General features: G+C 40.1%; 1 protein-coding gene across 8 annotated transcripts in view; it reads left to right on the top strand.

The window, feature by feature from the left end:
* RBFOX1 (RNA binding fox-1 homolog 1) overlaps nt 1-22298 on the top strand; it is a 2554959-nt gene that overhangs the window by 715217 nt on the left and 1817444 nt on the right. For all 8 annotated transcript variants that reach the window (XM_075069299.1, XM_075069298.1, XM_075069294.1 and 5 more), the window contains exon 3: nt 21479-21511. In XM_075069299.1, the coding sequence (XP_074925400.1) occupies nt 21479-21511 (33 nt within the window). The remainder of the gene's footprint in view (nt 1-21478; nt 21512-22298) is intronic.

The raw sequence follows: 22298 nt of genomic DNA, 5'->3' as shown, positions 1-22298 counted from the left end.
AGGTGCAGGGGTGGCCACAGGGGCTCCACGCACTGCCCCTACCCTCAGTGTCGACTCCTCCAGTGTCGACACTTTAGGTGGCACCTGCAGGTAAGGGCAGTGCACACAGTTTCGTAACTTCCCCTAATCCTAGTTCCCTCAGCCTCTCCTCATAAGTCATGTCCTCCAGCCCCCTAATCATTTTTGTTGCCCTCCTCTGGCCTCTTTCCAATTTTTCACATACTACTTGTACTGTGGGGCCCAAAACTGGACACAGTACTCCAGATGAGGTCTCACCAATGCCGAATAGAGGGGAATGATCATGTCCCTTGATCTGCTGGCAGTGCTCCTACTTATACAGCCCAAAATGCTGTCAGCCTTCTTGGCAACAAGGGCACACTGTTATCCAGCTTCTCATATCCAACTCATATCCAACTTCTCGTCCACTGTAATCCCTAGGTCCTTTTCTGCAGAAATGCTGCCTAGCCACTTGGTCCCTAGTCTGTAGCAGTACATGAAATTCTTCCATCCTAAGTGCAGGACTCTGCACTTGTCCTTGTTGAATCTCATCAGGTTTCTTTTGGCCCAATCTTCTAATTTGTCTAGGTCCCTCTGTATCCTAGCCCTACCCTCTGGTGTATCTACCACTCCTCCCAGTTTAGTATCATCTGCAAACTTGCTGAGGGTGCAGTCCAAACCATCCTCCAGATCATCCCCAGCCCCACCCGAGAGCCCTCATCCACTGAAACCCAACCTCCTACCTCAGCCTGGAGCCCCCTCCCACACCCTGAACCCCTCATTTCTGGCCCCACCCCAGAGCCCACCCTGACCCCTTCCTGCACTCCAACTCCTTGCCCCTACCCAAAGCCGTGTCCCACATTCTGAACCCCTCTGTCTCAGCCCTGAGCCCCTCCCACACCCTGCACCCTTGCCCCAGCCTGGTGAAAATCAGCGAGTGAACAAGGGTTTGGGAGAGCGAGTGATGGAGGGAGCGAGGATGGGCCTCACAGAAGGGGTGGGGCAATGGTGTTCTTTTTTTCTGCAATCAGAAAGTTGGCAACTCTGGCTGGCTTAGCAACTTGGAATGAGTCCAAATGCCCCTTCTGCCTAAATGGATACTCAGGGTGTCATGGTATAATTCTCCACTCTGAACCTTAGCATCCAAAAGATGGAATACCAGCATGAACTCCTTTAAGCTCAATTATCAGCTTAGTACTTGTAGCGCTGCCACCAACCAGGAATTCCAGTGCCTGGTACACTCCGGTCCCCCCAAAACCTTGCCCGGGGACCCCTAAGACCCAGATCCTCTGGATCTTAACACAAGGAAAGTAAACCCTTTCCCCCACCGTTGCCTCTCCCAGGCTTCCCCTCCATGGGCTTACCCTGGAAGATTCACTGTGATTCAAACTCTTTTGAATCTCCGAAACAGAGAGGAAAATTCACCTTCCCCCCTCCTTCTCTCTCCCCCTCCCAGACTTCTCCCTGAGAGAGAAGTAATCCTATCAATAGAGACAATTAACCTTCTTCCCTTCCCTCCTTTCATCCCCGAAAATTCCCTGGTTGAATCCAGACCCAGTTCTCTGGCGCGTTCTTCACCAGAATTAAAAAAACAATCAGCGTTCTTAAACAAGAAAGCTTTTAATTAAAGAGAGAAAACATTAAATTATCTTTGTAATTTAAGATGGATTTTAGGCCTACAGGGATTTTCAGCTAGTAGACACTGGGAAGACTCTCCAGCCTACAGGTATACATTACAAATAAAATCCTTTCAGCAAAATACAAATTTCGGAACTCTCTTCAGCAAAATACACATTTGCAAATAAAGAAAACAAACATAGCCTAACGCCTTATCTACCTAGTTCTCATATTTCTGAACCTTTAAGAGCCTGTATTGGAGGGATTGGAGTAGAACCTGTTGCACATCTGGTCACTCTCAGAACCCAGATGAGAACAACAACCAAATTCTAACAGCACACACAGAAACTTCCCTCCCTCAAGATTTGAAAGTATCCTGTCCCCTGATTGGTCCTCTGGTCAGGTGACAGCCAGGCTTACTGAACTTGTTAATCCTTTACAGGCAAAAGAGACATTAAGTACTTCTGTGCTATTAACTCTTACTTATCTGTTTATGACACAGGGCATAATCCAAAGCCCATTGAAATATATGACACTAGTTTCATGTAGTTTAATGGGGCTGTGTTGCGGCATGTCTCTCCACACATAGTCCGCTACAGGACCGAAGTCTAAATGAGGAAATAATAAAAAAAAAAAAGGTCAGGCTCTTATATAGAGCTTTTCTTCCTTAGATCTCAAAGCACCCTACAAAAGAGGTCAGTATCATGATCCCCATTTTACAGATGGGAACATTGAGGCATAAGGTGATGGTGAGGTCCCATCCTCGAGGTTACCCAGAAGGCCAATGGCAGAGTTGGGAATAGAATCCATTCTCCTGAACTCTGGTCCACTCTATCTGCTAGGCCACTATGCTTCCCAGTTAGAATGAAGGATTCTGATTTAGCTTACCTCTGCATCTGCACAGCTTATACTTTTAAATTTATTTACATTTTTAGCTGGCCAGACAACTTATTTTTGTGACTTTGCGGGATTTTGGAAGAGGTTAAATGATTCCCTTTTGTCTGCTTTGTTTAGCAGTATGGATTCACAGTCTTTCAGGAGGGAAAGTAAGGTGTTATTCTTCAGTATTTATGTAGAGTTTTTATCCCTTCAGTGGGAGACAAAGGTCCAGGATTAATGGATTTTGCCCAAGCTCTCCTAGCGCTTGTACAGCCTGTTGGGAAAGATAAGTTTCTCTTACTTAGTAGGTGTCTATCGTTGCTAAGCTAGGCCCTGCAGCAGCTGTGAGGTTGATCCCTAACGGATGGCTCTGCCAGCCTAGTTTAACAAGGAAACCATCTGGAACTTTAAAAAAATTATATACTAGTTCCTCAGGGTGCTCCAATTTCTTCAAGATATTTTTGTTTTGTTTTGTTTGTCAAAAAAAAAGGTGCTTTGTTTCTATAATTGTTGTCCCATGACCCTTCATTTTCTCAGAACGAAAGACCTGGAAACAGCTGAGCACTCTGCTCTTTCCAGAGTTGGCAGGTGTTGTCAAGAAAGGCTTTGCGTTAATATTAGATCAGAGGTAAAAGCTGGAGGCTGTAGTCAGGCTGTTTAAATAGTCTGTAGAATTAAGATACCTTGAGGAAGCTGAACTTCAGGTAGTCCTGAAAAGGATAAAGTTAAGATGAGATGAGCTCAAGAGGGCTCTTTGAGAGAGAGAAATTTTCAAAAAGCTCGGCTGTGATTTTTAAAAATATAATTTAAATATTTTAAATGTTTGTTCACAGTGCATTGGTTATTTTTGCACTGTAGAATCTGATGCAGACAGCCAAAAAGAGAGTCCTAGTTCTGAATTCACTTTACACCAGTAGAACTCCATTGACTTCAGTAGAGTTATAATTGAAAATAAACATGTAGATTCAAAGTCCAAAAGATAATTTATTCCTACAGTACCTCTTTGAATCAGCCACGTTGCACCTCTGAATATGGTGCACTGGAAAAGAAAAACAGAGATAATAAATATATAAATAATGAATTAAACATTACCATTAACAAGGAATCTAATAGTATGTACTATAAATAGCAGGCAATGTTAATGATGTAGGAGTGACATTATCTTCGGGAATGAGAATTTCCTGCATTTTAAGTGCTGGATTTTTCCACTTTCATCCTGTATAAGTGTGCCTTTTTGCATTTATTTTCACTAATTTTAAAAATGGACAAAAAGAGAAAAAGAAAGAAGAAAAAATCTGGAGCTATTTGGCTCAGAGAGGTCATAAACCTCGCCCAGTTGCTTTTCCTCCAGCCTGTTAATGGTGTAGGTTTCCTGACTCAGTAGTTCTAGCACAGTCAGCCTTAACTGACCTTTTAAGTTCATTGACCCACATATAGTCAGCTTACAGATTTAAGACAGTAGGGCATATTTAAGAAATACATTCTAGAAATCAGTTTAGAGAGAGAGTGAAAATTGTTGAAACACATTATCTTTAAAGTGGCTGCCATTCAATATTTAGAATGACTGTTTTCAAATAAGTAGCATTATCATCATGTTCCTAGTATTTCCTCTACAAGTAGTGTTAATAAGGCAAATGGTAAAAAAGTAAACCAAAAATGGTAATCATTATACATTCATAACTTGAAAACACTAAATAGGTTTTCATCAGATTTCTCTTGTTCTTTAATTCTCACTGAAACCTGTGACAGGATTCAATTTGAAATGTCCGGATGTAAATTGCTGCTATGTCAGAACTGTAGCATTTTACACCAACTTTGCAATTATTTTACACAGTTGTACACATTTCGAGGTAGTGGGGAATAAGGCCCTCCAGCTTCACTGTTTTTTGAGTATTCAGTGTAACATTTGTGATTGGAGGAATGTGGATCCACTCTCCACTCAAAAATGGGTCTCAAAATTTATTAAAATATCCCCCTAAATTTTGTTTGAGATAATTAGGTAAATCCATAGACAATTTCAATCCAAATGGTTTTTAAATATTTAGAAGTATTGCAAGTGTGATATAGAATAGAAGTTGGAGCTCAATCTTATTTACAGTGGATACTATTGGTACTCTCTCTAGGCAAATATGTATATACAAAATATGTAAGCTACCAGTGAAGTGAAGTCACCTATGGGTGAAAAATGGCAGCTATTTCACAGACAAATGAATAAGAGAAACATTTGGAATAGGAAGCAATTCAGTTTTAGGATTTTAGGTATGCAGAATATAACTAGTAATTACCCCAACTCTAATTTATTTTTCTTCACTATCTTTTGGTGCCAAAGAGTTTCCAGGAAGGAACTCTCATGTCAAATTTTCATCCAGAATCAAACAAGCCTCTGAATTAGCATGTGCAGCCATACCTTTTAATCCACCATTTAAAATGTGAGGTGCACAACAGATAGGCACACAAAATGCAGACTTCGGTGTTGTGTTGGAAAATGGAGCTCCGTATGTCAGTAGGAGTTATAAAAAGTTCCCCTTTATATAGTCTGATAGCCTAATTTAAAAAAAAAAAATTGAATGGATAATATTTTCCTGGAAATTCAGCTGCCCAAATTTGGTGCAAGTTAGGGCACTACAGAATAGCTCTAATTTACTTAGAAGCCCAGGCATGAACCATTGTGCTGTACAAACAGTGACAAAACAGGCAGCCATTGTTTGTACACACTGAAGCCTGTGCTGCTGCATCTTCACTGCTATTTTTAGTGAGATAGATAAATTAAAGCTAGCACAGGTATGCCTACCCGAGCTGCAAATCACAGCTTTGATTGCAGTGTAGACATTGCCTCATCAGAATTACCAGAATCAAATGCTTTTATGTGCCTGGAACATCTACGTTGCTTAGATTTATATTCTGAAATTTATAGAATATCATCTTTAATTTGGCTGAGAATGATATCACAGTTTGAAAAGTGGCTCTTAGACATAATGAATGAGTGGTTTTTGTAAGACTTCTCAGTAATGTGCATATATTTACAGGAATGTGCATAACTCAGTGTATTATTTTTATTGTCATAGGAAATGATAAACATCCGTTATGGTCTATAACTCTAAGGATTAAAGCTCTTTTAATATGCATCATTTGAAAGACTATAATAACTCAGTGGTGTCAGTGATCTGTGGATAATGGTCAGTGGGATATTTTTGAAGTGGCAGAACATGCTGCAGAGTTTCAAGGTTTGCAAAGGATACTCTAAGCTCACACATTGGCACTGAGAATTAAACTGCTCTGAGGGAGCCTTTAGGATCTCAAATTTCAAGCCCATTGACTGTCACAGTTCTCAGAAAATAAAGCCCAAGGGTATTATACATACAACTGAGAGTCAGGTATAAACCCACTAATGACGAGAAATTCAGAGCTAAGGATTTTGAAATGCTTTTAGGTAGGAGTCTGAAGGCACAAAGTGATCTTGCTGTTCTATTTTGTATGTGCAACAATATTCAAGATAGGACAGCAAGAGCTCAGAAAAAGGTAAGAATATTTGGCCTGATTTCTAACTTATGCTAAGGTTCTTTTACAGCTCTCTGGCAGAATAAAGGGGTTTTAACATTGCATCTACTATAAGATTTTTATATACCTAGAGGGAGATAAAAAGAGGCCTGATTCTCAATTGCACTAAGGGTGTGTCTATGGCAGGGTAAATTCAAAACTTTTTGATGTGTCAGTTAATATATAGTACATGAGTTGCATCAATAGTGTGCACATGGAATGTCTGTTCCATTTTCAGTTTGCATCATGTGAAGACATGCTGTTTGCTGTGAACTTAGGGCAAAACATTCTCTGGAGGTATCCAATAGTCCTATGCTTTGCTGCTGAGCCGTGTACATCCTGCAATTGTTTTCACTGTGAATTGTGGGCAGCCAGGTGTGTTCAATTTTTTTTAAAAAATCCTGTGTTTCCACTGTCTCCAACCCATACTTCCTTGCTGAGCTGGTTAGTTCCATTTTCAAATTGCTGTCAGCTAGCATGGATCAAACAATATTCTGCACCCCTGTAGCGAAAAATGCAAATATGCACAGGCTGCTTGAGCTCTATTACAGCACTCAGAGCTTTACAACTTCTGCAAATTTCCCTGTCACACAAGCAGATGATGCAGGACCAGGAGAATATTGTATGGCAGCAGTAGCAGGATTCTCTGCAGCAGTGGCAGCAGGATGAGGTGGGAAATGTTAAGCTTTTGGAATAAGAGGATCACTTCTGAATGCACCTACACAACATTCAGTGCCCTTTCTGGTCCAGGAAACCAGCGAGGAATGTTGGTAGAGGATCGTTCTGCAAACCTGCAACAACTATCAGTGGCAAGAGAAGTTCAGGATGGGGAAGGTTACCTTTCTGAGATCTATGCAGAACTGACCCCAGAGTTTCAGAGACATCACACCAACGTGTGATGCCCTATACCCATGGAGAAACAAGTTGCCATTGCCATCTGGAAGCTGGATACTCCAGAATGTCACTGGACTATAGCCAACCAATTTGGCATGGGGAAATCACCTGTTGGGGCCATTTTCATGCGGGTCTGCTATGCCATTGAGAAGGTGCTATCTAACTGGGTCTTGAAAATGGGGACTAGTCCAGAGATTATTGATGGCTTTGCACACAAGGGGTAGCCAGCTGTACTGGGACAATTGATGGAACCCTTGTGCCTGTCATTTGCCCCCTCCTCCTTCCGAGAGTGCGAAATTTATAAACAGAAAGGGCTGTTTCTCGATGGTGCTCCAAGTGGATGGTGGACCACCCTGGCATGGTGGTCTGGGAGGGGCCACAATACTAGGATCTTTTAGAGCTCAATATTATTTTAATTAATGGAGAAAGGACTGCTTCTCCCTCAGGAGCACTGTGGACATTAATGGTGTGGGAGACCCGGGTTACCCCTTATGCCTTGGCTAGTGCAACCATGCACAGTCTAGTTGGACAGAAGGATATTTCAGCTATCATCTGAGTAGTTGCAGAATGGTAGTGGAGTGTGCATTTGACTGTTTGAAAGCCAGATGGCACTGTTTATGGAATAGGTTGGAAGCAGCAAAAAACAAATGTCCCAATCATTATTGTGATTTACATAGTATTTGTGAGGGCAGCGGGGAATGATTACTGGCAGATGGGAAGCTGGCATGTGGACAATTACTCAAAGGTTCAAGTAGCCAGCAAGGTGTCTCAGAGAGAACACAAACACCCGTGGGAATTCTGTCAGGGATGCCTAGTGTTTGCATTTGAATCACATTCCTGAACATGTTAGTCCATGTGGGAGGAGGGAGCCGATGCTGGGCTACAAACATTTAAAGCACTCTGTGTGGGTGGGTGAAGTTTAGCATTCCCTATGTGCTTTTGTAAAACCCTGTATGTAAAGGATTTTTTGTGTTACATGCACTGATGACTCATAATGGATGTGTTGTAAATAGTTTTATTATGAAAATAATAAAAAACAATAATAAGGTTATTATAAAACCAATGGAAAAATAATATCTCAGTATTTGGAAATACATTGAACTAACCAATCTTCTTAAATAATCAGCTATCCCTGGCCCTTTAATTACTCCAACAGTGCAGACAAAACTCAAAGTGCAACAGTAAGAACATTTCAAATACAACAGTTTTGGGGGCAGGTGCATAAAGGTGCGTCGGTTCCTTGCCTCTGGCTCTTCTTGTCCACATGGGTTCTGTGGTTGAGTGCCTCAGCTCAGAATTCTTAGAAGCATTGCAGGGCTCCTAGGTGCAAGTGTTCTCAGTGCTCAGATTGGATCTGAGACGTGAATGGGAGTCACTAGGAATACTGCTGCAGGCATGCAGAGTTTAGGAGTTGCTTGCTGGTACAAATAGCAAGCACTGTCTAGGGGCTGAAGGACATGGCTGAATCCCAGATTTGAGGAATGCAGGGTCTATTGTCTTAGCAAAAGCATGTTTTGCAGGAGGGTATTCTAGCTCAGTATAGTGTCCATGACTTGCCTCTGCAGCTCTCTTTCTCCATACTGCCCTTCACCACAGTGATGCTGTTCTTGCCATGGCCATGCTTTCCCTGACCACTGAGATGCTTTCCTTGGCCACTGCCACAGTCTCTTGGGAGAGCTACATTTCCTTCTCTGTCTGGGTCCTGCATCACTCAGCCCCCATCGCTCAGCCAGCCTGGTTTGCCTCTGTGACTTTGCAATGAGTTCTGCAATCATCTCATCCTAAGTTTTCCTTTTACTCCCCCTCAGTATAATACTGACAAATGGACAAAAATGTATATCTGAAAATTCCAAACTGTCACATCCTTTAAAATAAATGCCAGTTTTGAAGAAGCTGGTCAACATCCTTGTTGCGGATCTGCTTTGCAGTATCCACCCACACCTTATTCCTGTGGCTGACCACAGGAACTTTGTGAACCAATGCTTCTCTCCAGTTGGCAATAAAACACGAGAGCTCAGCATGGCTCCAAGTACCTGAGCAGGCATGTTGTGGAGCTTCTGGAGTGCTATTGTGGTTCTATCATCAGAATAATGATACACTGGGATCCAGAAGCAAATGAGCAAAATCTGTGTCTGGGCAATGTTTTAAAAGGGGGAAAGGTTATCCTGGAAATCTGACACCAGGACAAGGAGGGCAGACAAGTAGACAAAGAGGTCAGTAATGACTGATCTGCAAAACATTGTCAGATAGCTGTTGGAAATATGGAAGACTTGGTGTGCAACAATTGCATGTACATGAACAAAAGACTAAAGTAATTCAATTTGAAGCAAACCTAGTCCACTTTGCAAGAGGACTCCAAAGTTCCTGATAAATGCAGAGTTAGTGTGCAGTGATGGGTTGTGTCATGTGTACACAAGCATTTTCAAACTGGATTTAAAAAACTGTGTAGACAAGCCCTAAGGCCTTACAACTCTGAATTTCCTAGCTCTTTTAGGACTAAGACCTTTAACATCATCTTTATGTTATTGTCTATTAGTATCCAAAAAAGTGAAAGTTCTGTTTTAAATATCTTTGTTACTGCTACCTTTAGTTTCATCATTATTGATAGCAGTACAGTAAAGAGTGATCACTGTTGAGAAGTAGGAGGATATATCTCATTTCATTTTTTACTTTTTAAAGGCTAGTTTTCTTACATAACAGGGTAATGGCTTGTGGAATATTTTAGGGTTTTTTTATTTATTTTCAATTTTTATTATTCCTTCAAGCATGACAAGATTCAGACAATTTCTTAGACTGCCCTTTTTTGCATCAGTTTGCACAATGACAACCTCAAGTAGCTTTAGTCTAGCACAACACTTGCACATGGCAATAATATGTTAACATCTGTTCTGTACAGCAGATGTACAATGACCTTGGTGTATCATCATTAATTTTCCCCCAAAACAAACCAGCCAGAACTATTGCTAGTGGAAACAATTTAAAGAACATCAGCATATAGTCAAACTTATTTAGTCTGTGACAGTGACAGAAGGGTTGTTGCTATTCTGACTGAAATTCATCAGGAGAATAAAGGAGAGATCTTTGCCTTGACTAAGTGCAGTAAAAATGTTTGGCAAGTACTGTAAAAAAGACATTTTTGCTCACCCATATGGTGACTGGACGTCCCAATATTATCTGGACCGTCCCAATATTAGGGGCTTTGTTTTATATATGCAACTGTATACCACCCGACACCCCCACCACCCCTGAAAAAATATGTCGCAGTTTTTCACACTTGCTATCTGGTCACCCTACTCATCCCAGTAGAAGGTGGAATGGAGCATGTAGCATTTAGGAAAACCTTGAATAGGTTTTCAGGCTTCATATTTAATCAGAACACATCTAGGCAGTGACAAAGATCTTTGTCTTCATTCCTATACCTTACAAATTTCAAGTGCAAATGCTTAAATCACATACAAGGTAAGTAGTCCCCCGGAAATTCTGGTGTATACAGCAAAGGCCAGATCTTGAGCTGGGGTATCAGTGCAGCTCCATTGGTTTCAGTGCAGCTATGCTAATTTACACCAGCTGAAAATCTGACCCAATACATGTTGTTGTTGTTCCTTTGCACAGTCCATAAAACAGACAAGCCTCTTGCAAGTAGGGTATTTACTTTAAATGGTTAACTCAGAAGTGGCCTAACCAATGCTTTTAGTAAAGATGGGACATTCACTTAAAAAAACACCCTACTTTTGGACTGTGAGGAATTTGTCAGGCTTTATCAAAAATAAATATGCATGTCAACTGCTGACTTGACTGCCATTATTCTCAAGACCTACCTACCTTCCTTGGCTCATGAGGCTCTGAATTATCACTGCCAAAACACCTTCTAAATAAATATGCTTTCTAAGTGGGGACTGCACTGTTTGATTCCACATCCCTCCAGATTGGTGGCACAAACCTCAAGGAAAGAACTGAAAGATAATTTTCAAAACAATTAAAAGGCATTCCCTTATGCACTGGCTTTTTGCTAATCAGCTTTACTAGCTGGTTTCCACAGTACCCAGAGAGGTGAGGGCAAGAGGATGATATTGAAATTCATTAAACTACTGAAAATTTCCAGAGGTGTGGACTTCCTTGGAGCTCTTTGCCACAGTTCATTGTTAATGGAGTTACTGGGCCAAGTTCAGCATCATATTTGACCTCCCATTTAGGAGCCTGATGATGTGTGAAAACCTTGCTGTCAAAAAGGAGTGATACTGATGCAATTTTAGGGGCTAATGATTCTGCTGACCTAATGTCCTCATACAGCTGCTTTCTGTTACTGTTGCTTAACTGGGACATTGTAAGCTCAAGGGACTGACTGTATATAATGAGCTAGCTATGCAATTATGGCAGCTATAGCAGGATGCTGGATCTAAATCTATCTACTAGTTGGATTCATCATCTATATTTATATTATTCTGGCATAATGTGGACATTCCAAACAATTTGAGTTTATTGCTCCAGTTCAAAATGGATAGTACTACCCAAAGCTTCTGTACTGCTACGAGGTAGTAATGTAAAGGAGTTCTTTCATAGTTATTTCCCTATACTGTAGCACTTTCTCACCAGAATGGTCCGTACACCTAAAGAGTTGTTAGCATGTGATAGGTATTGCCAGGGTTGATTTTCTGAATAACCCTGGGGCCTGGATGCCACCAGAAGCCTGTGTGTATATTCTGGTGAATTTTAGATTATTATCTTCCCAGGAGGCTGAGGGAGAAAGCAGAGCAAAGCAGTATAAATTCCACCAGAATGCATATAAAATTCTCCAGTGGCCCCCAAGACTTATTTGAAGGAGCATTGCTGACTCTCCTGTTTCCCCACCCCTGCATACATGGGCCCCCACAGTTCTCCCTTAGTTTCACACTGACAAGCCTGACATTTTCTCTTTGTTTATGTCATCACAGGCCTCTTTCAACTGTTCAGTAGCCTGTTGCCAGCTGCCTTTTTGGAGTGGTACTTGGCCCAGAATTGAGATGGAGCTGGCTTTCTGCAGCTGAGAGAGGAAGCCTGCTGGGCCTGAGAGATGCACTTGCAAGAGTTCTAGGGTGCCAGTTATCTAGAGTGTGTTTTCAAAACCTAAAACTGTCTCAACCAAACTGGGTGTCTTGGGAAGAGTCCTCAGGCAAACAGTTGATGGCCATTACTGATTCCAAGTTTAGGTCTATACAAAATGTACTTGGGGCAAGGGACCACGCCTACATATGTGTACAGTGTCTAGCTGTGGAATCACAGTTTTGATTGAGGATTCTAGGTCCTACTTTAATAACAGACAGATGGCCTGGGTTCAAATGAGTTTTATGGTCTCTACCAAGGCTATGCTGGGAGAGGTCTGCAACCCTGGAGAATGCCTGTGATATGACTGACTATCATTCCTCCGCTGAAGTAATTTTCAATTTATATTGCAGCATCTTGATTCCCAATGATTCCACAGTGATTTAGAGAGTATGCAGGAAGTAGAAAGAGTGAGGTGGCCAAACTTAGGGAGGGATCAAGGACTCAATTTCCTCTTTCTCCCCTGCTGCCCAAAGAAGGAAGCCCAAAGAACTGGTTTCTCAGTTCTTATTTTTTAAGTGTTTTGATGTTTGTTGTAATCTCTTTAAAGACCATTTAGTAGTGTCTACATCAGTGGAGTCAGGAGGGGGTAAAGGCAGATTTGAAGCGAGTTCCTGTATTTCCCAAGCCTTTGTTTATTTTATGGGATGATTTTGCCAGTACTCTTCAAACTTTTTCTGCAGGAAGTTTGTAATGTTTTTATGGCCACAAGATTTGTAATGTGCCCAAGATACACACTCAGAATTGCCAACTCTTGTCATATTATTGAAAGTCTAGTGATATTTAATGTTTTACTTAAATCCCAGGCTCGTAGAGTCAGATGATCAGAATCTCAGGTTTCATTAAAAAGGCAATTTTAACAAGTGGGCTGGACAGCCTAGTAGTTAGGGTGCATGGCTTCTGACCCCTTGCTTGGTTGTATGGCTTCAGTCTTTAAGGTTGGGGCCCAGCCCAGGGCCCTGTGTTTGTCAATCCCTGAGTGGTGGCAACTCTCCCAGCAGGGACTTTAAACCTGCTGTCATGGGCTGCTTCCTACCAATGTCTGTTCAGTTTGGGGCATATCCCCTCTAGTCCAATTAGTTGGGCAGCCTTCTATATCAGTCTTGAGTGCCTCTTAGTCATGGTACCAGGCTCCTTCAGCCAGGGCAGTCACAAGTTGGTGAAGCTGAGCCCCACAATGTCTCTGAACTTTGCCCACTCAGTTGCCTCCAGTGCTAGAGGCTCCTAGGTCTCCTCCAGAGTTCCCCAGGGCTGGGGAAACAGTGCTTTCTCCTAGGTGGCTGCAATGGCAGGCAGGATAGTGAGTCTTCCTTTCAGTTAGTGATGTGGCTAGCTCCAGCCCCTTCACCAGTCAGCCCTGAACTGAGCCAGGCTCCCCACTTTTCTCCTCCTCCAGGCCTGACATTGGCTGCAGGTATAATAGGGCAGGGCAAGCTGGGCCCAAAGATTCTCTTTAAACCCTGCTGTGCTGTCTGTCAGATACTCTGCTTCATCACAGCAATTTTATAAATTCTCATGTTTGTGGAGACAACTTGAAAATTGGAACCCCAAAAACTCAACTGCCAGAAGAAAAATCATTTGAAAATTGTTTTTTAAAGCCGATTTCATGATTTCCTCAGTATACAATGTGGAACAAAGAATTCAATTTCCATATTCAGTTTCCATAAACTAAATTTGGCAATTAAAAGAATGCACTGTAACAGATTTAAAATCAGATAACATTCCTGATCCTATGAAAGTGCTACTGGCATATGCAATGACCTCAGATAATCAGAACATTGATTTTTTCTCATCTGAAAGACAGCACCTCCAGTGGCAGCCTCTATCAACAGTCTTCTCTCTAACTTATGTCTAAGATATAGGTTAGGGGTTAGTTACAGGAGTGGGTGGGTGAGATTCTGTGGCCTACGTTGTGCAGGAGGTCAGACTAGATGATCATAATGGTCCCTTCTAACCTTGAGTCTATGGCTCTACACTGGAGCTCAAGATGTGATTTCCATTTTGCGTAGATGTACGTGCATTAGCCTTGATCAACCTAGTGTGCTAAAAATAGTAGTGTAGCTGTGGCATGCTGGCAGTGGGATGGATTAGCCAAAACAAGTACTATCCTGTCCAAGACTCTAGATACACACTCGGCAGCTAGGCCATCCTGCTGTCTGCAACACTGTGGCTATACTTCTATTTTTAGCAGGCTAACAGATCAAATTTAGCATGTATACATTTGCCCAAGCTGGAAACTACTCCTGCAGTTCTAGTGTCTGTGAAATTTACAACTCTTTATTTCACCTGTTTTCCACTTAGTCAAAATTCACAATTTTTAAAATATGTATGAAATGTCTGCCTTTAATGAACACTCAGGTGCCAGTTTTATAGTTAGTTTACTACAAGCAATGATCAGTGGTTTAAAGTCTGTGACTTCTGACTTCCTACACATCTGTCAAAGTGGGGTAGTTCAGCTACAGAGAGATGTTCTTGATGATATCCTCATGCTCGATAATTTCCTAAGCCATCTCATGCAAATGCAAAGTTGGTCAGGTGTGTTAATGAATCTTTGCTTGTTCCTTTTGCTGGCTGGCTTAATTTACATAGGCAAGTTTGGCTTTTTTTAAATTGGAATTTATTTTAAAGGATGTGACAGTCTGGAATTTTCAGATATGCTCATTTGTTGATATGACGCTGAAAATTCTCTTTCTGCAAAGTATAAACATGCCCTATTTCTTTTGCTTTGAGCAGGGGGATTTTTGCTGTAAAAAAGATCTCTTGAAAAGTTTTCACAACTAACATTAATTCTGAGGTTAGGCCAATTGTGACCATTGTTCTTTTTTAAAAAACTAAGGATTTGGAGTTTAAGAATTCTTCATCAAAGCTTAATAAATCTTATTGGCCAAAATATTCTTTTATTGCTTAATTTGACAAATTAAAAACAACAAAAGTACCATGAAATTTATAATCTATACTTGTAATATTGGTTAATGTTGGGGGTGGGGTGGGGGGGCAGATCCAAGTCTTTAGCTTTTGAAATCCATTTTAGCACATTGAAGTTTTGAGCTATGACTCAGTTGAGGGGAAATAAAAGTGAGTCTCTTGTTAAGTAGGTACAATGATTGATGACCCATCCAGCTCTGTCATTAATCAATATGCTAGTACAAACATGGCTTAGGTGACCAAACTACGTGAGTGAACATTCTTGAAACTCAGCCCTTGTTTGGACCAGATAAGGATGAGGTCTATGACTGCTTTTCCTGTTCTAGTGAGAGGTGGGTAAAACCTAACTTTATCTCCACTGCCAAGGGGTCACCTTTAGAATGTAGTAAGAAAGTCAGAGTACGGTGTTTAACCATAATTCAGTTAGTCAGTAAGAAGGTTTCTCAGATCAACTTTTACAGGTATATGTTGTGGAAGCATTTAAACACATCCAAAAGGCAAATTTAGATTATTTCCTTTTTAATCATAGCCTAAATTAATGTGAATTATTTAAGTACATTCCAGGCACCATATTTAAGTTCAAATAAGTATAATGCTCTAGATGAGTATTATCATACAGTTTTGGCTGGTCAGTTGTTTTTTGGTAATTTTGTCAACAATGGACTATATTGTCAGGCATTTTATTGCAGTAGAAAGTCAACAGATTTTTTCAGTCCCACTACTATAATTAGTACTCTCCTGTTATTGTAGTTAATAACGGTGAAGCGGAGATAATGCAGGTAATTTCTTTTATAATAAAACAGAGAAAATGTAAGTATACTACCAGTTTTATCAGATTCTTTCTCCAAAATAGCTCCAACAACTCAGTACCTTTTATTCAACAGCATGGATGAATGGCTGTGAATCAGTATCAGAGGTATATTCTGTACCTAGAGGCACCAGACAAGGGTCTGCTCCAGGCAACTGAATGAGAAAGAAAAGTTTGAGAGTCTTGCATATCAGTTTTGGCATACAAGCGAATTCATATGTTATCAAATCCTGTAGCACAGCAACTATCAGATGTTAATTAAGGATAAAAAAAAGCAGGTTCAGAAAGCATTTTTTAAAATATTCAAACCTCTATGAACCAAATTCTTTTTTAAAGTTCTGTTTTCTTTAGATAAATAGTCACTCATTCACATACCATGTCAAAATTCTGTCTCAGTATCCTCCTCCATGCAAACCTTCATTAATATCTTACAAAAATCTATGCTGAAGTAGCTGCAGGGCTGGCTCTCTTTGGATCTTGTTTCAGTGGGACTACTCACAAGGTAAGAAATCATTGTAAAAGTGGCATAATCTGCCCTTGTCTGAATAAGAGCACAGAATCCCCCTATTGTGGTCAGGTATTGCACTTCTGACCAGCTTGCCCTCCTCTTTATGATGACCTTTTACATATGTAAAGTCTGTTCTCATGTCCCACCCCCCACGCTCAGTCTTCTCTTCTCCACACTAACCAAACCTATTTTTTTTCAATTTTCCTTGTTTTCAAGACCTTTAATAATTTTTGTTGCTCCCTGCTGGACTTTCTCCAGTTTCTTTGCATCTTTCTCCAAGTGTGGTGCCGAGAACTGGACACAATACTCCAGCTGAGGCCTTATCAGTGCTGCGTAGAACAGAAGAATTATTTCTTATGTCTTGCTTACAACACTCCTGCTAATGCGTCTCAGAATGATGTTCACTTTTTTTTGCAACAGTATTATTTTGTCAACTCATTTCTAGTTTGTGATCCTCTATAACCTCAAAAGCCTTTTCTGTATTACTCCTTCCTATGCTGTCATTTCCCATTTTGTATTTGTGCAATTGGTTATTCCTTCCTAAGCGTAGTACTTTGCATTTGCCCTTACTGCAGTTCAGACTATTTCTCCAGTTTGTCTAGATCATTTTGAATATTACACTCTGGCTGCTGCCACCAAAGTTCAGTCATAGAGAACAGCATCATTCACGTTTTTTGTTTGTTGTTTTGTAGAGACCCCAAAATGGTGAGGCATGGCTCACATACATCAAAACTTGTATTCCCATAAACTGATTTGCTAGAACATCTTTCATCTCTCCATCGAGGGGTAAAGCTCTCAGGCTGCTTTGCCAGCATTAGTGACAAGGGGGAAAAAACAACCAAACCTGTCTATTACATTGTCAGTGTCAATTCTGGTCTTTATAAATTGTTTTTTCCCTTTTTTCTGTGGAGTTTGCCAGTTCTCAGAATCCTTTCTCACTAATAAACCAAAATAGCTTGCAAATGCCTGAAGTACAGTAGATTGTTTTCTTAAATTTACAGTATGCCACCCCCACTGTAAATATTCTTGCAACCTCTAAGTTTTACATCTGAAACTGCTCAAGTTAGAAAGTTATGACTGGGCATGGAAAAAGTCACTCCGAGTTGAAAAGGCCTTTGGTTTGGTGTGAATTGAATTTGAGCCCTTACCAAATGTGTTTGCAGCACATTTTGCACAATGATGTTTGGTAAGTTTCTGAAGAACACACCTAAGGAAGGCTGTGCTGTGTATGCATACATGGCTAACTTAGATAAGTAATGAAAAGTGTTAGCTAAAGGTTCAAATGATTTAGGGAGGATGTACGCACTCTTTAAAAAGTGGACCCAAAGTTGGTAGAGCCATTGGTTCATTCTCTGTCAATCAAATACGATGCAAAGAGCTCAGGGAGGAGAACTGTACATTTTCCAAGATGTGCGGGAGGGAGTTTCAGTCTAAGGAACCTTTAAGAGCTTTGCCTTCCCAGTTCCAAGGATGTTCAGAAGACAAATTATCTCATAAAGATTTCCTAAGATACACAGAAAGGTCAGTTGTTTTAAATGGCATAAATCAGAATATTACAGTGGTATCCAGCCAAATGGTTAAATAATTTCTGGCAAGCAAAGAGTTTGAGTCCTAGCACATGAAATGTCTCTGTATGTTTTGCTTTGGTCTTGTTTTTTTCTCTACCTTTATTCGTTTAAAGGAGCATTTTAAAGACGTTTGTTCAAAAATGACGTTAAGTGAAAATTCCAGCTTCACTTTGAAGCACTCATATGTTAAAGAACTGCCATGATTCAGGTTGCATGTGCAGCTTTAATTCTGCCCTTTATTTGTTTGTAGTAGTATATTAGTTTTAAATACAGAAGCATGCAGTCATGATTTGGCTGGCTGCAGTAAATAATATAACTCCAAGTCTATGCTGGCTAATGGAAATTTCTACCTGTACACTCTCATTCATGTACCTAAAGGTGATCTTTCCTTCAGTGTTAAAATCCCATGAAGTTCAGCTGCATTAAACATGGATTGTTCCTGCACCACTGTATCTACATTTCCCTCTGTATTTGTGGTATTCCCGATATTAGAATGGAAAATTACACAGTGAATTTAACGATTTTGGGTGGCAAATGTCCAGTTTATAAGGATGGTCTGCTGTAGCTCATGTAAACAAGTCCTTTTATTCTGGAGCCTGAATTCCTACATTGCTTCTACCAAAAAAGATGAATTAGTTACAACTTACCTAAGAAACTAATGTAGGAGCATGTGGCTTTGTATCCCAAAAGCAGCGTCGTTTGATTAGGACACAGGAAACCCTTACCCAAGCTGCGAATCCTCCTGATGAAGTCACTGCATCCTTAAATAAGACATAACAGAGCAAGGACACAGTAAGACAGAGCAGAAGAATTTAATACCTCATGAAAATCATAGGAGATAACAATAAAGTACTGCAAGTGAGACAATCTGCAAAGGAATACACCAGCCTTCAACAGTGAGATCAAGGAGATATAAGAGACATGTCTACAATGCGATCCTCATTTTTCATCTAGCTATAGCAATTAGCTCATCAGGTGCCAAAGTAGCTGCTGCTAGTTCTCAGAAGTCAGCAGCTGTTACAAAATCAGTTTAAGAAAAAAAAGAACTTCTTCACACTGACAATTTAGTCAAAGGAAGAATTTTTTAAATATAGTAAGAATTCCGGCCCATAGTGTCAGGGATTTTCAAGGAGCTGCTATAAAAGGGCTATACCTTTTATTTTATATATCTCATATTATCCAATTGTATTGTGAACAAAGACTAAAGTGATAACTATTTTATTTGCAGTATCGAATAAAATAGAATTGTGAGGCTCTGGGCTTGGACTGCACCTCTCCCTTACACCCCAATTCACAAAAGCTTCTCTGCTCAGGATAGCATTAAAGATTGACCTTGGTACCTTTATCCTGACTGAGCTTGGTAACCAGTTGCGATTCCTGCCTTTGACCCCAGCCCAGCAGTCACCCCTAACTCAGCTTCCTAAGCCCCAGCCATTACAGTGAGAGTGTCCTACAAAAACCATGCTGTTTTTCAGTAGTCATCCACAGTCCCACTCTTCTGTCTTCAGTCTCTTGCACTTTGCAAATATCAGATAAATACCTGCTGCCCTGGAGAGCTCACATTTTGATAGTCAAATTCAAAAATGCAAAGAGAAGGGGGAAAGGTAAAGTGGTAATTGATCACATTAGGAAAGATAAGGTTTTGCAAAAGATTTTTTTTTCATATAAATATAGTTACTCTCAATGTAGCCGTAATCAGCTGGTTAGTTTCCTGTATGTTGTTAGATCTGTAATATGTTAATGGCAGCTGTGATTTATGATTGTTAATTAAACATCAGTTTGAAGAATGTTGAATTATTTAAATGGAACAACTCCATTTCTGTCACATGATATGCAGTGCCATGTATATTATTATGGATCCTGGTGCTTCATGTATGAGTTAATTTTTACTTATGTTATCATAGATACCTTCCAGAGCAGTAGAATTAATTTGTGAGAGTTGTTGCATTCAGCCTGGGAGACTGTATTCCTCCCATGCATGGCTATTTCTTAGAACAGTTGTTTCACACTCAGAAATCTTCATCCTCACCCCCACTTTCAAAGTCAAGCTTAACCATCTTTTCTGGTCACATACACCCTACTACAAGCAGAGGGATGCTTGCAGACTTCAGTGGTACCTTTCCGCACACACACTACAGTCCCAAAAGCCAAGTAAAAATGGCATTATTGAAAAAGAAAAAGGGATTTATTAGCCCAAACTAGAAAGACACTTTTATTATGTTCATGCAGAAAGCGTTATAGTCAGGTGCTGGTATTACATTATTCAGAAGACTATTTTCCATAATTAACACATCGAAACAGTTTGTTTTCATCACAGCATTACTTCCTTCAGGACACTTGAAAACGATAAACAAGAACCAGTCCTTGAGCTTTTTTTTTTTTAAATTTCTTTAGAAAATACATATTTTACAAACAATATCAAACAACTCTTTATAATCATTGTAGAATCTGATAAATCTTTCATCCATATTATTGCAAAATAGCCACAGATTGTTAATTTATTAATATTAATTAGCTATGCAATGTCAGGCTACTGTGTTTTATTTTAATGTGTTAAATTCTCCTTCCACTTATGCCAGTGCAACCCCATTTGACTTCGTTTCACTGCCCAGGCTTAGAAAGGAGGAAAGAATTTGGCCCTCTGGTCTCAAAAAAAAAATCTTGCAGTTTATGTCTAGAGTATGATTCAAATTTAAATGTGATGCATGTAAATATAATGGGTCTAACTCTCAAGTTAAGGCCACTTTACATCATTGTGGCTGTGTAAAGTTGCCTTGAAATTGGAGTAAATTATATGTGTGCCGACTTTGTCTTCTTTACATGTCTAGAATGGTGTCAAGTAGCCTTAATGTAAATGAGAATTTTGTCTAATGTGTGGATTGAAACTTATGGAACTGTGTATACTTCAGCAATAAACTCTTAATAACCAGGGGACTGGTTGATTCTAGGCTACAGTAATGGGCTAAATATCTTTCTACTTCTAGACTTCTGAGTGTAGTCAAGTTACTGATCAGTAGTGGCTAAATGTCATTGCTGTGGCATGGCTGTTGAATGGCCTATGGTGAAGTGAGTCGGTTGCCTCAGTGCAGTTCCTAGTGATCTACCATGACAATTGGCATGAATTTGGCAGTCACAGCAGAGAGGCCAAGATTTGAATGGCCCTGAAAAGTCAATCCTTCTGTCTCTCCATTAGAGATGACCCTAGGAGTGTATCGTACAAAGGTATAGAGTATCTAGCACTGCTGGAGCCTATGTATAACCTGTTACATGCACGATCTGCCACCTTGTATGACCACTACCGTTTAAAAAAAAGGGAGGGGGGATAAACCTTTTGAATAATAGAATGAGTTCCTAATGTACTTATCTTCAATTCTGTCTAGAAACATATATCATAGATGGTCAAGGTCTAGAATCTCATCTCTAATTTCATTTTTGTGCTGCTTCTAAATGGGGAATGTTAATTTATTTTTAATTTAAATCCCTTTCACCTTCTAATCAGGATGAGAGGTAAACAGTTACATCACCATGTTCAATGAAAGAAAGCTCTCTCTACAGTTCATCCCCTCAAGCCATAACAAACAATTGATGTCAGTTATTTTAGAAGGCAATTAATCCCATTATTGGTTTGTTGAATCAATACTAATGCATTTTTCCTATAATTTGCAGGTATTGACAACACTGGCTGTCAGCAAAGTTGAGGTAGGAAATTCTGTTTTATGCTAATGGTGTGTACGCAAATGTGTCTTTTTTAAATAAAACTGACTATGGATCACAATGGGTACATGCTGCTGGATTGTAGATACAAGTTGTCGTGTTGGACTTTGCATTGTTTTGGGTTTTGAGTGAAGGAATTATCAGGTTGCATAGTTTAGGGTCATACATACTGCTTCAGAATGTTTCACTAGTTGGTCCTCTTCTGTCTCTATAATCTGTGTTCTATTCCTGTCCTTGCAGTTGTCCTGGCAGTATTAATAACTTAACCTCCTTCCAGGAAAGTATTTAAAGTTATGGGACTTCCTCTGGATACTAGTACAGCATTGTAACAATAGTCTCTAGAGCACAGTGGCCAACACCCTTTATTACTTTCTCTCAACTGCCTCTGTATTGTTCTGCTAGCCTTTTCCTGCTCCAATCACTTCTCCCTGTGTTTTACATGGCAAGGGAACTGAATATGCTCTATATTTCATTTGATTGGATGGCATTCCCTTCTTCCCCAAAGTCCAAAACCAGCTCAGCTCGCTCATGAGTAGTACACTTGTGTGAGACAAGCTGCCTTTGACCTGGGATCCTTGATGTTTGACACGAAAGATGAGTTTAATTAAATGATGGAATTTCAATGGTGCTACATTTTGCAACTGTTCACAGAATGCTTGTTTCAGATATTGGCTCTAATTATACAGTAGATGCTTTTCACTGTCATAGTTTAGTGTGACTTTTCTTGATGTTTTTCCCACTGATTTCCCAGTTTCTCCATTCATGGGTAGAT

Source organism: Chelonoidis abingdonii, chromosome 9 (assembly GCF_003597395.2).
Source record: "Chelonoidis abingdonii isolate Lonesome George chromosome 9, CheloAbing_2.0, whole genome shotgun sequence".
Lineage (NCBI taxonomy): Eukaryota > Metazoa > Chordata > Testudines > Testudinidae > Chelonoidis > Chelonoidis abingdonii.
Note: the sequence above shows the minus strand (reverse complement) of the source record. Positions and strands in the feature narration are given on the sequence as shown.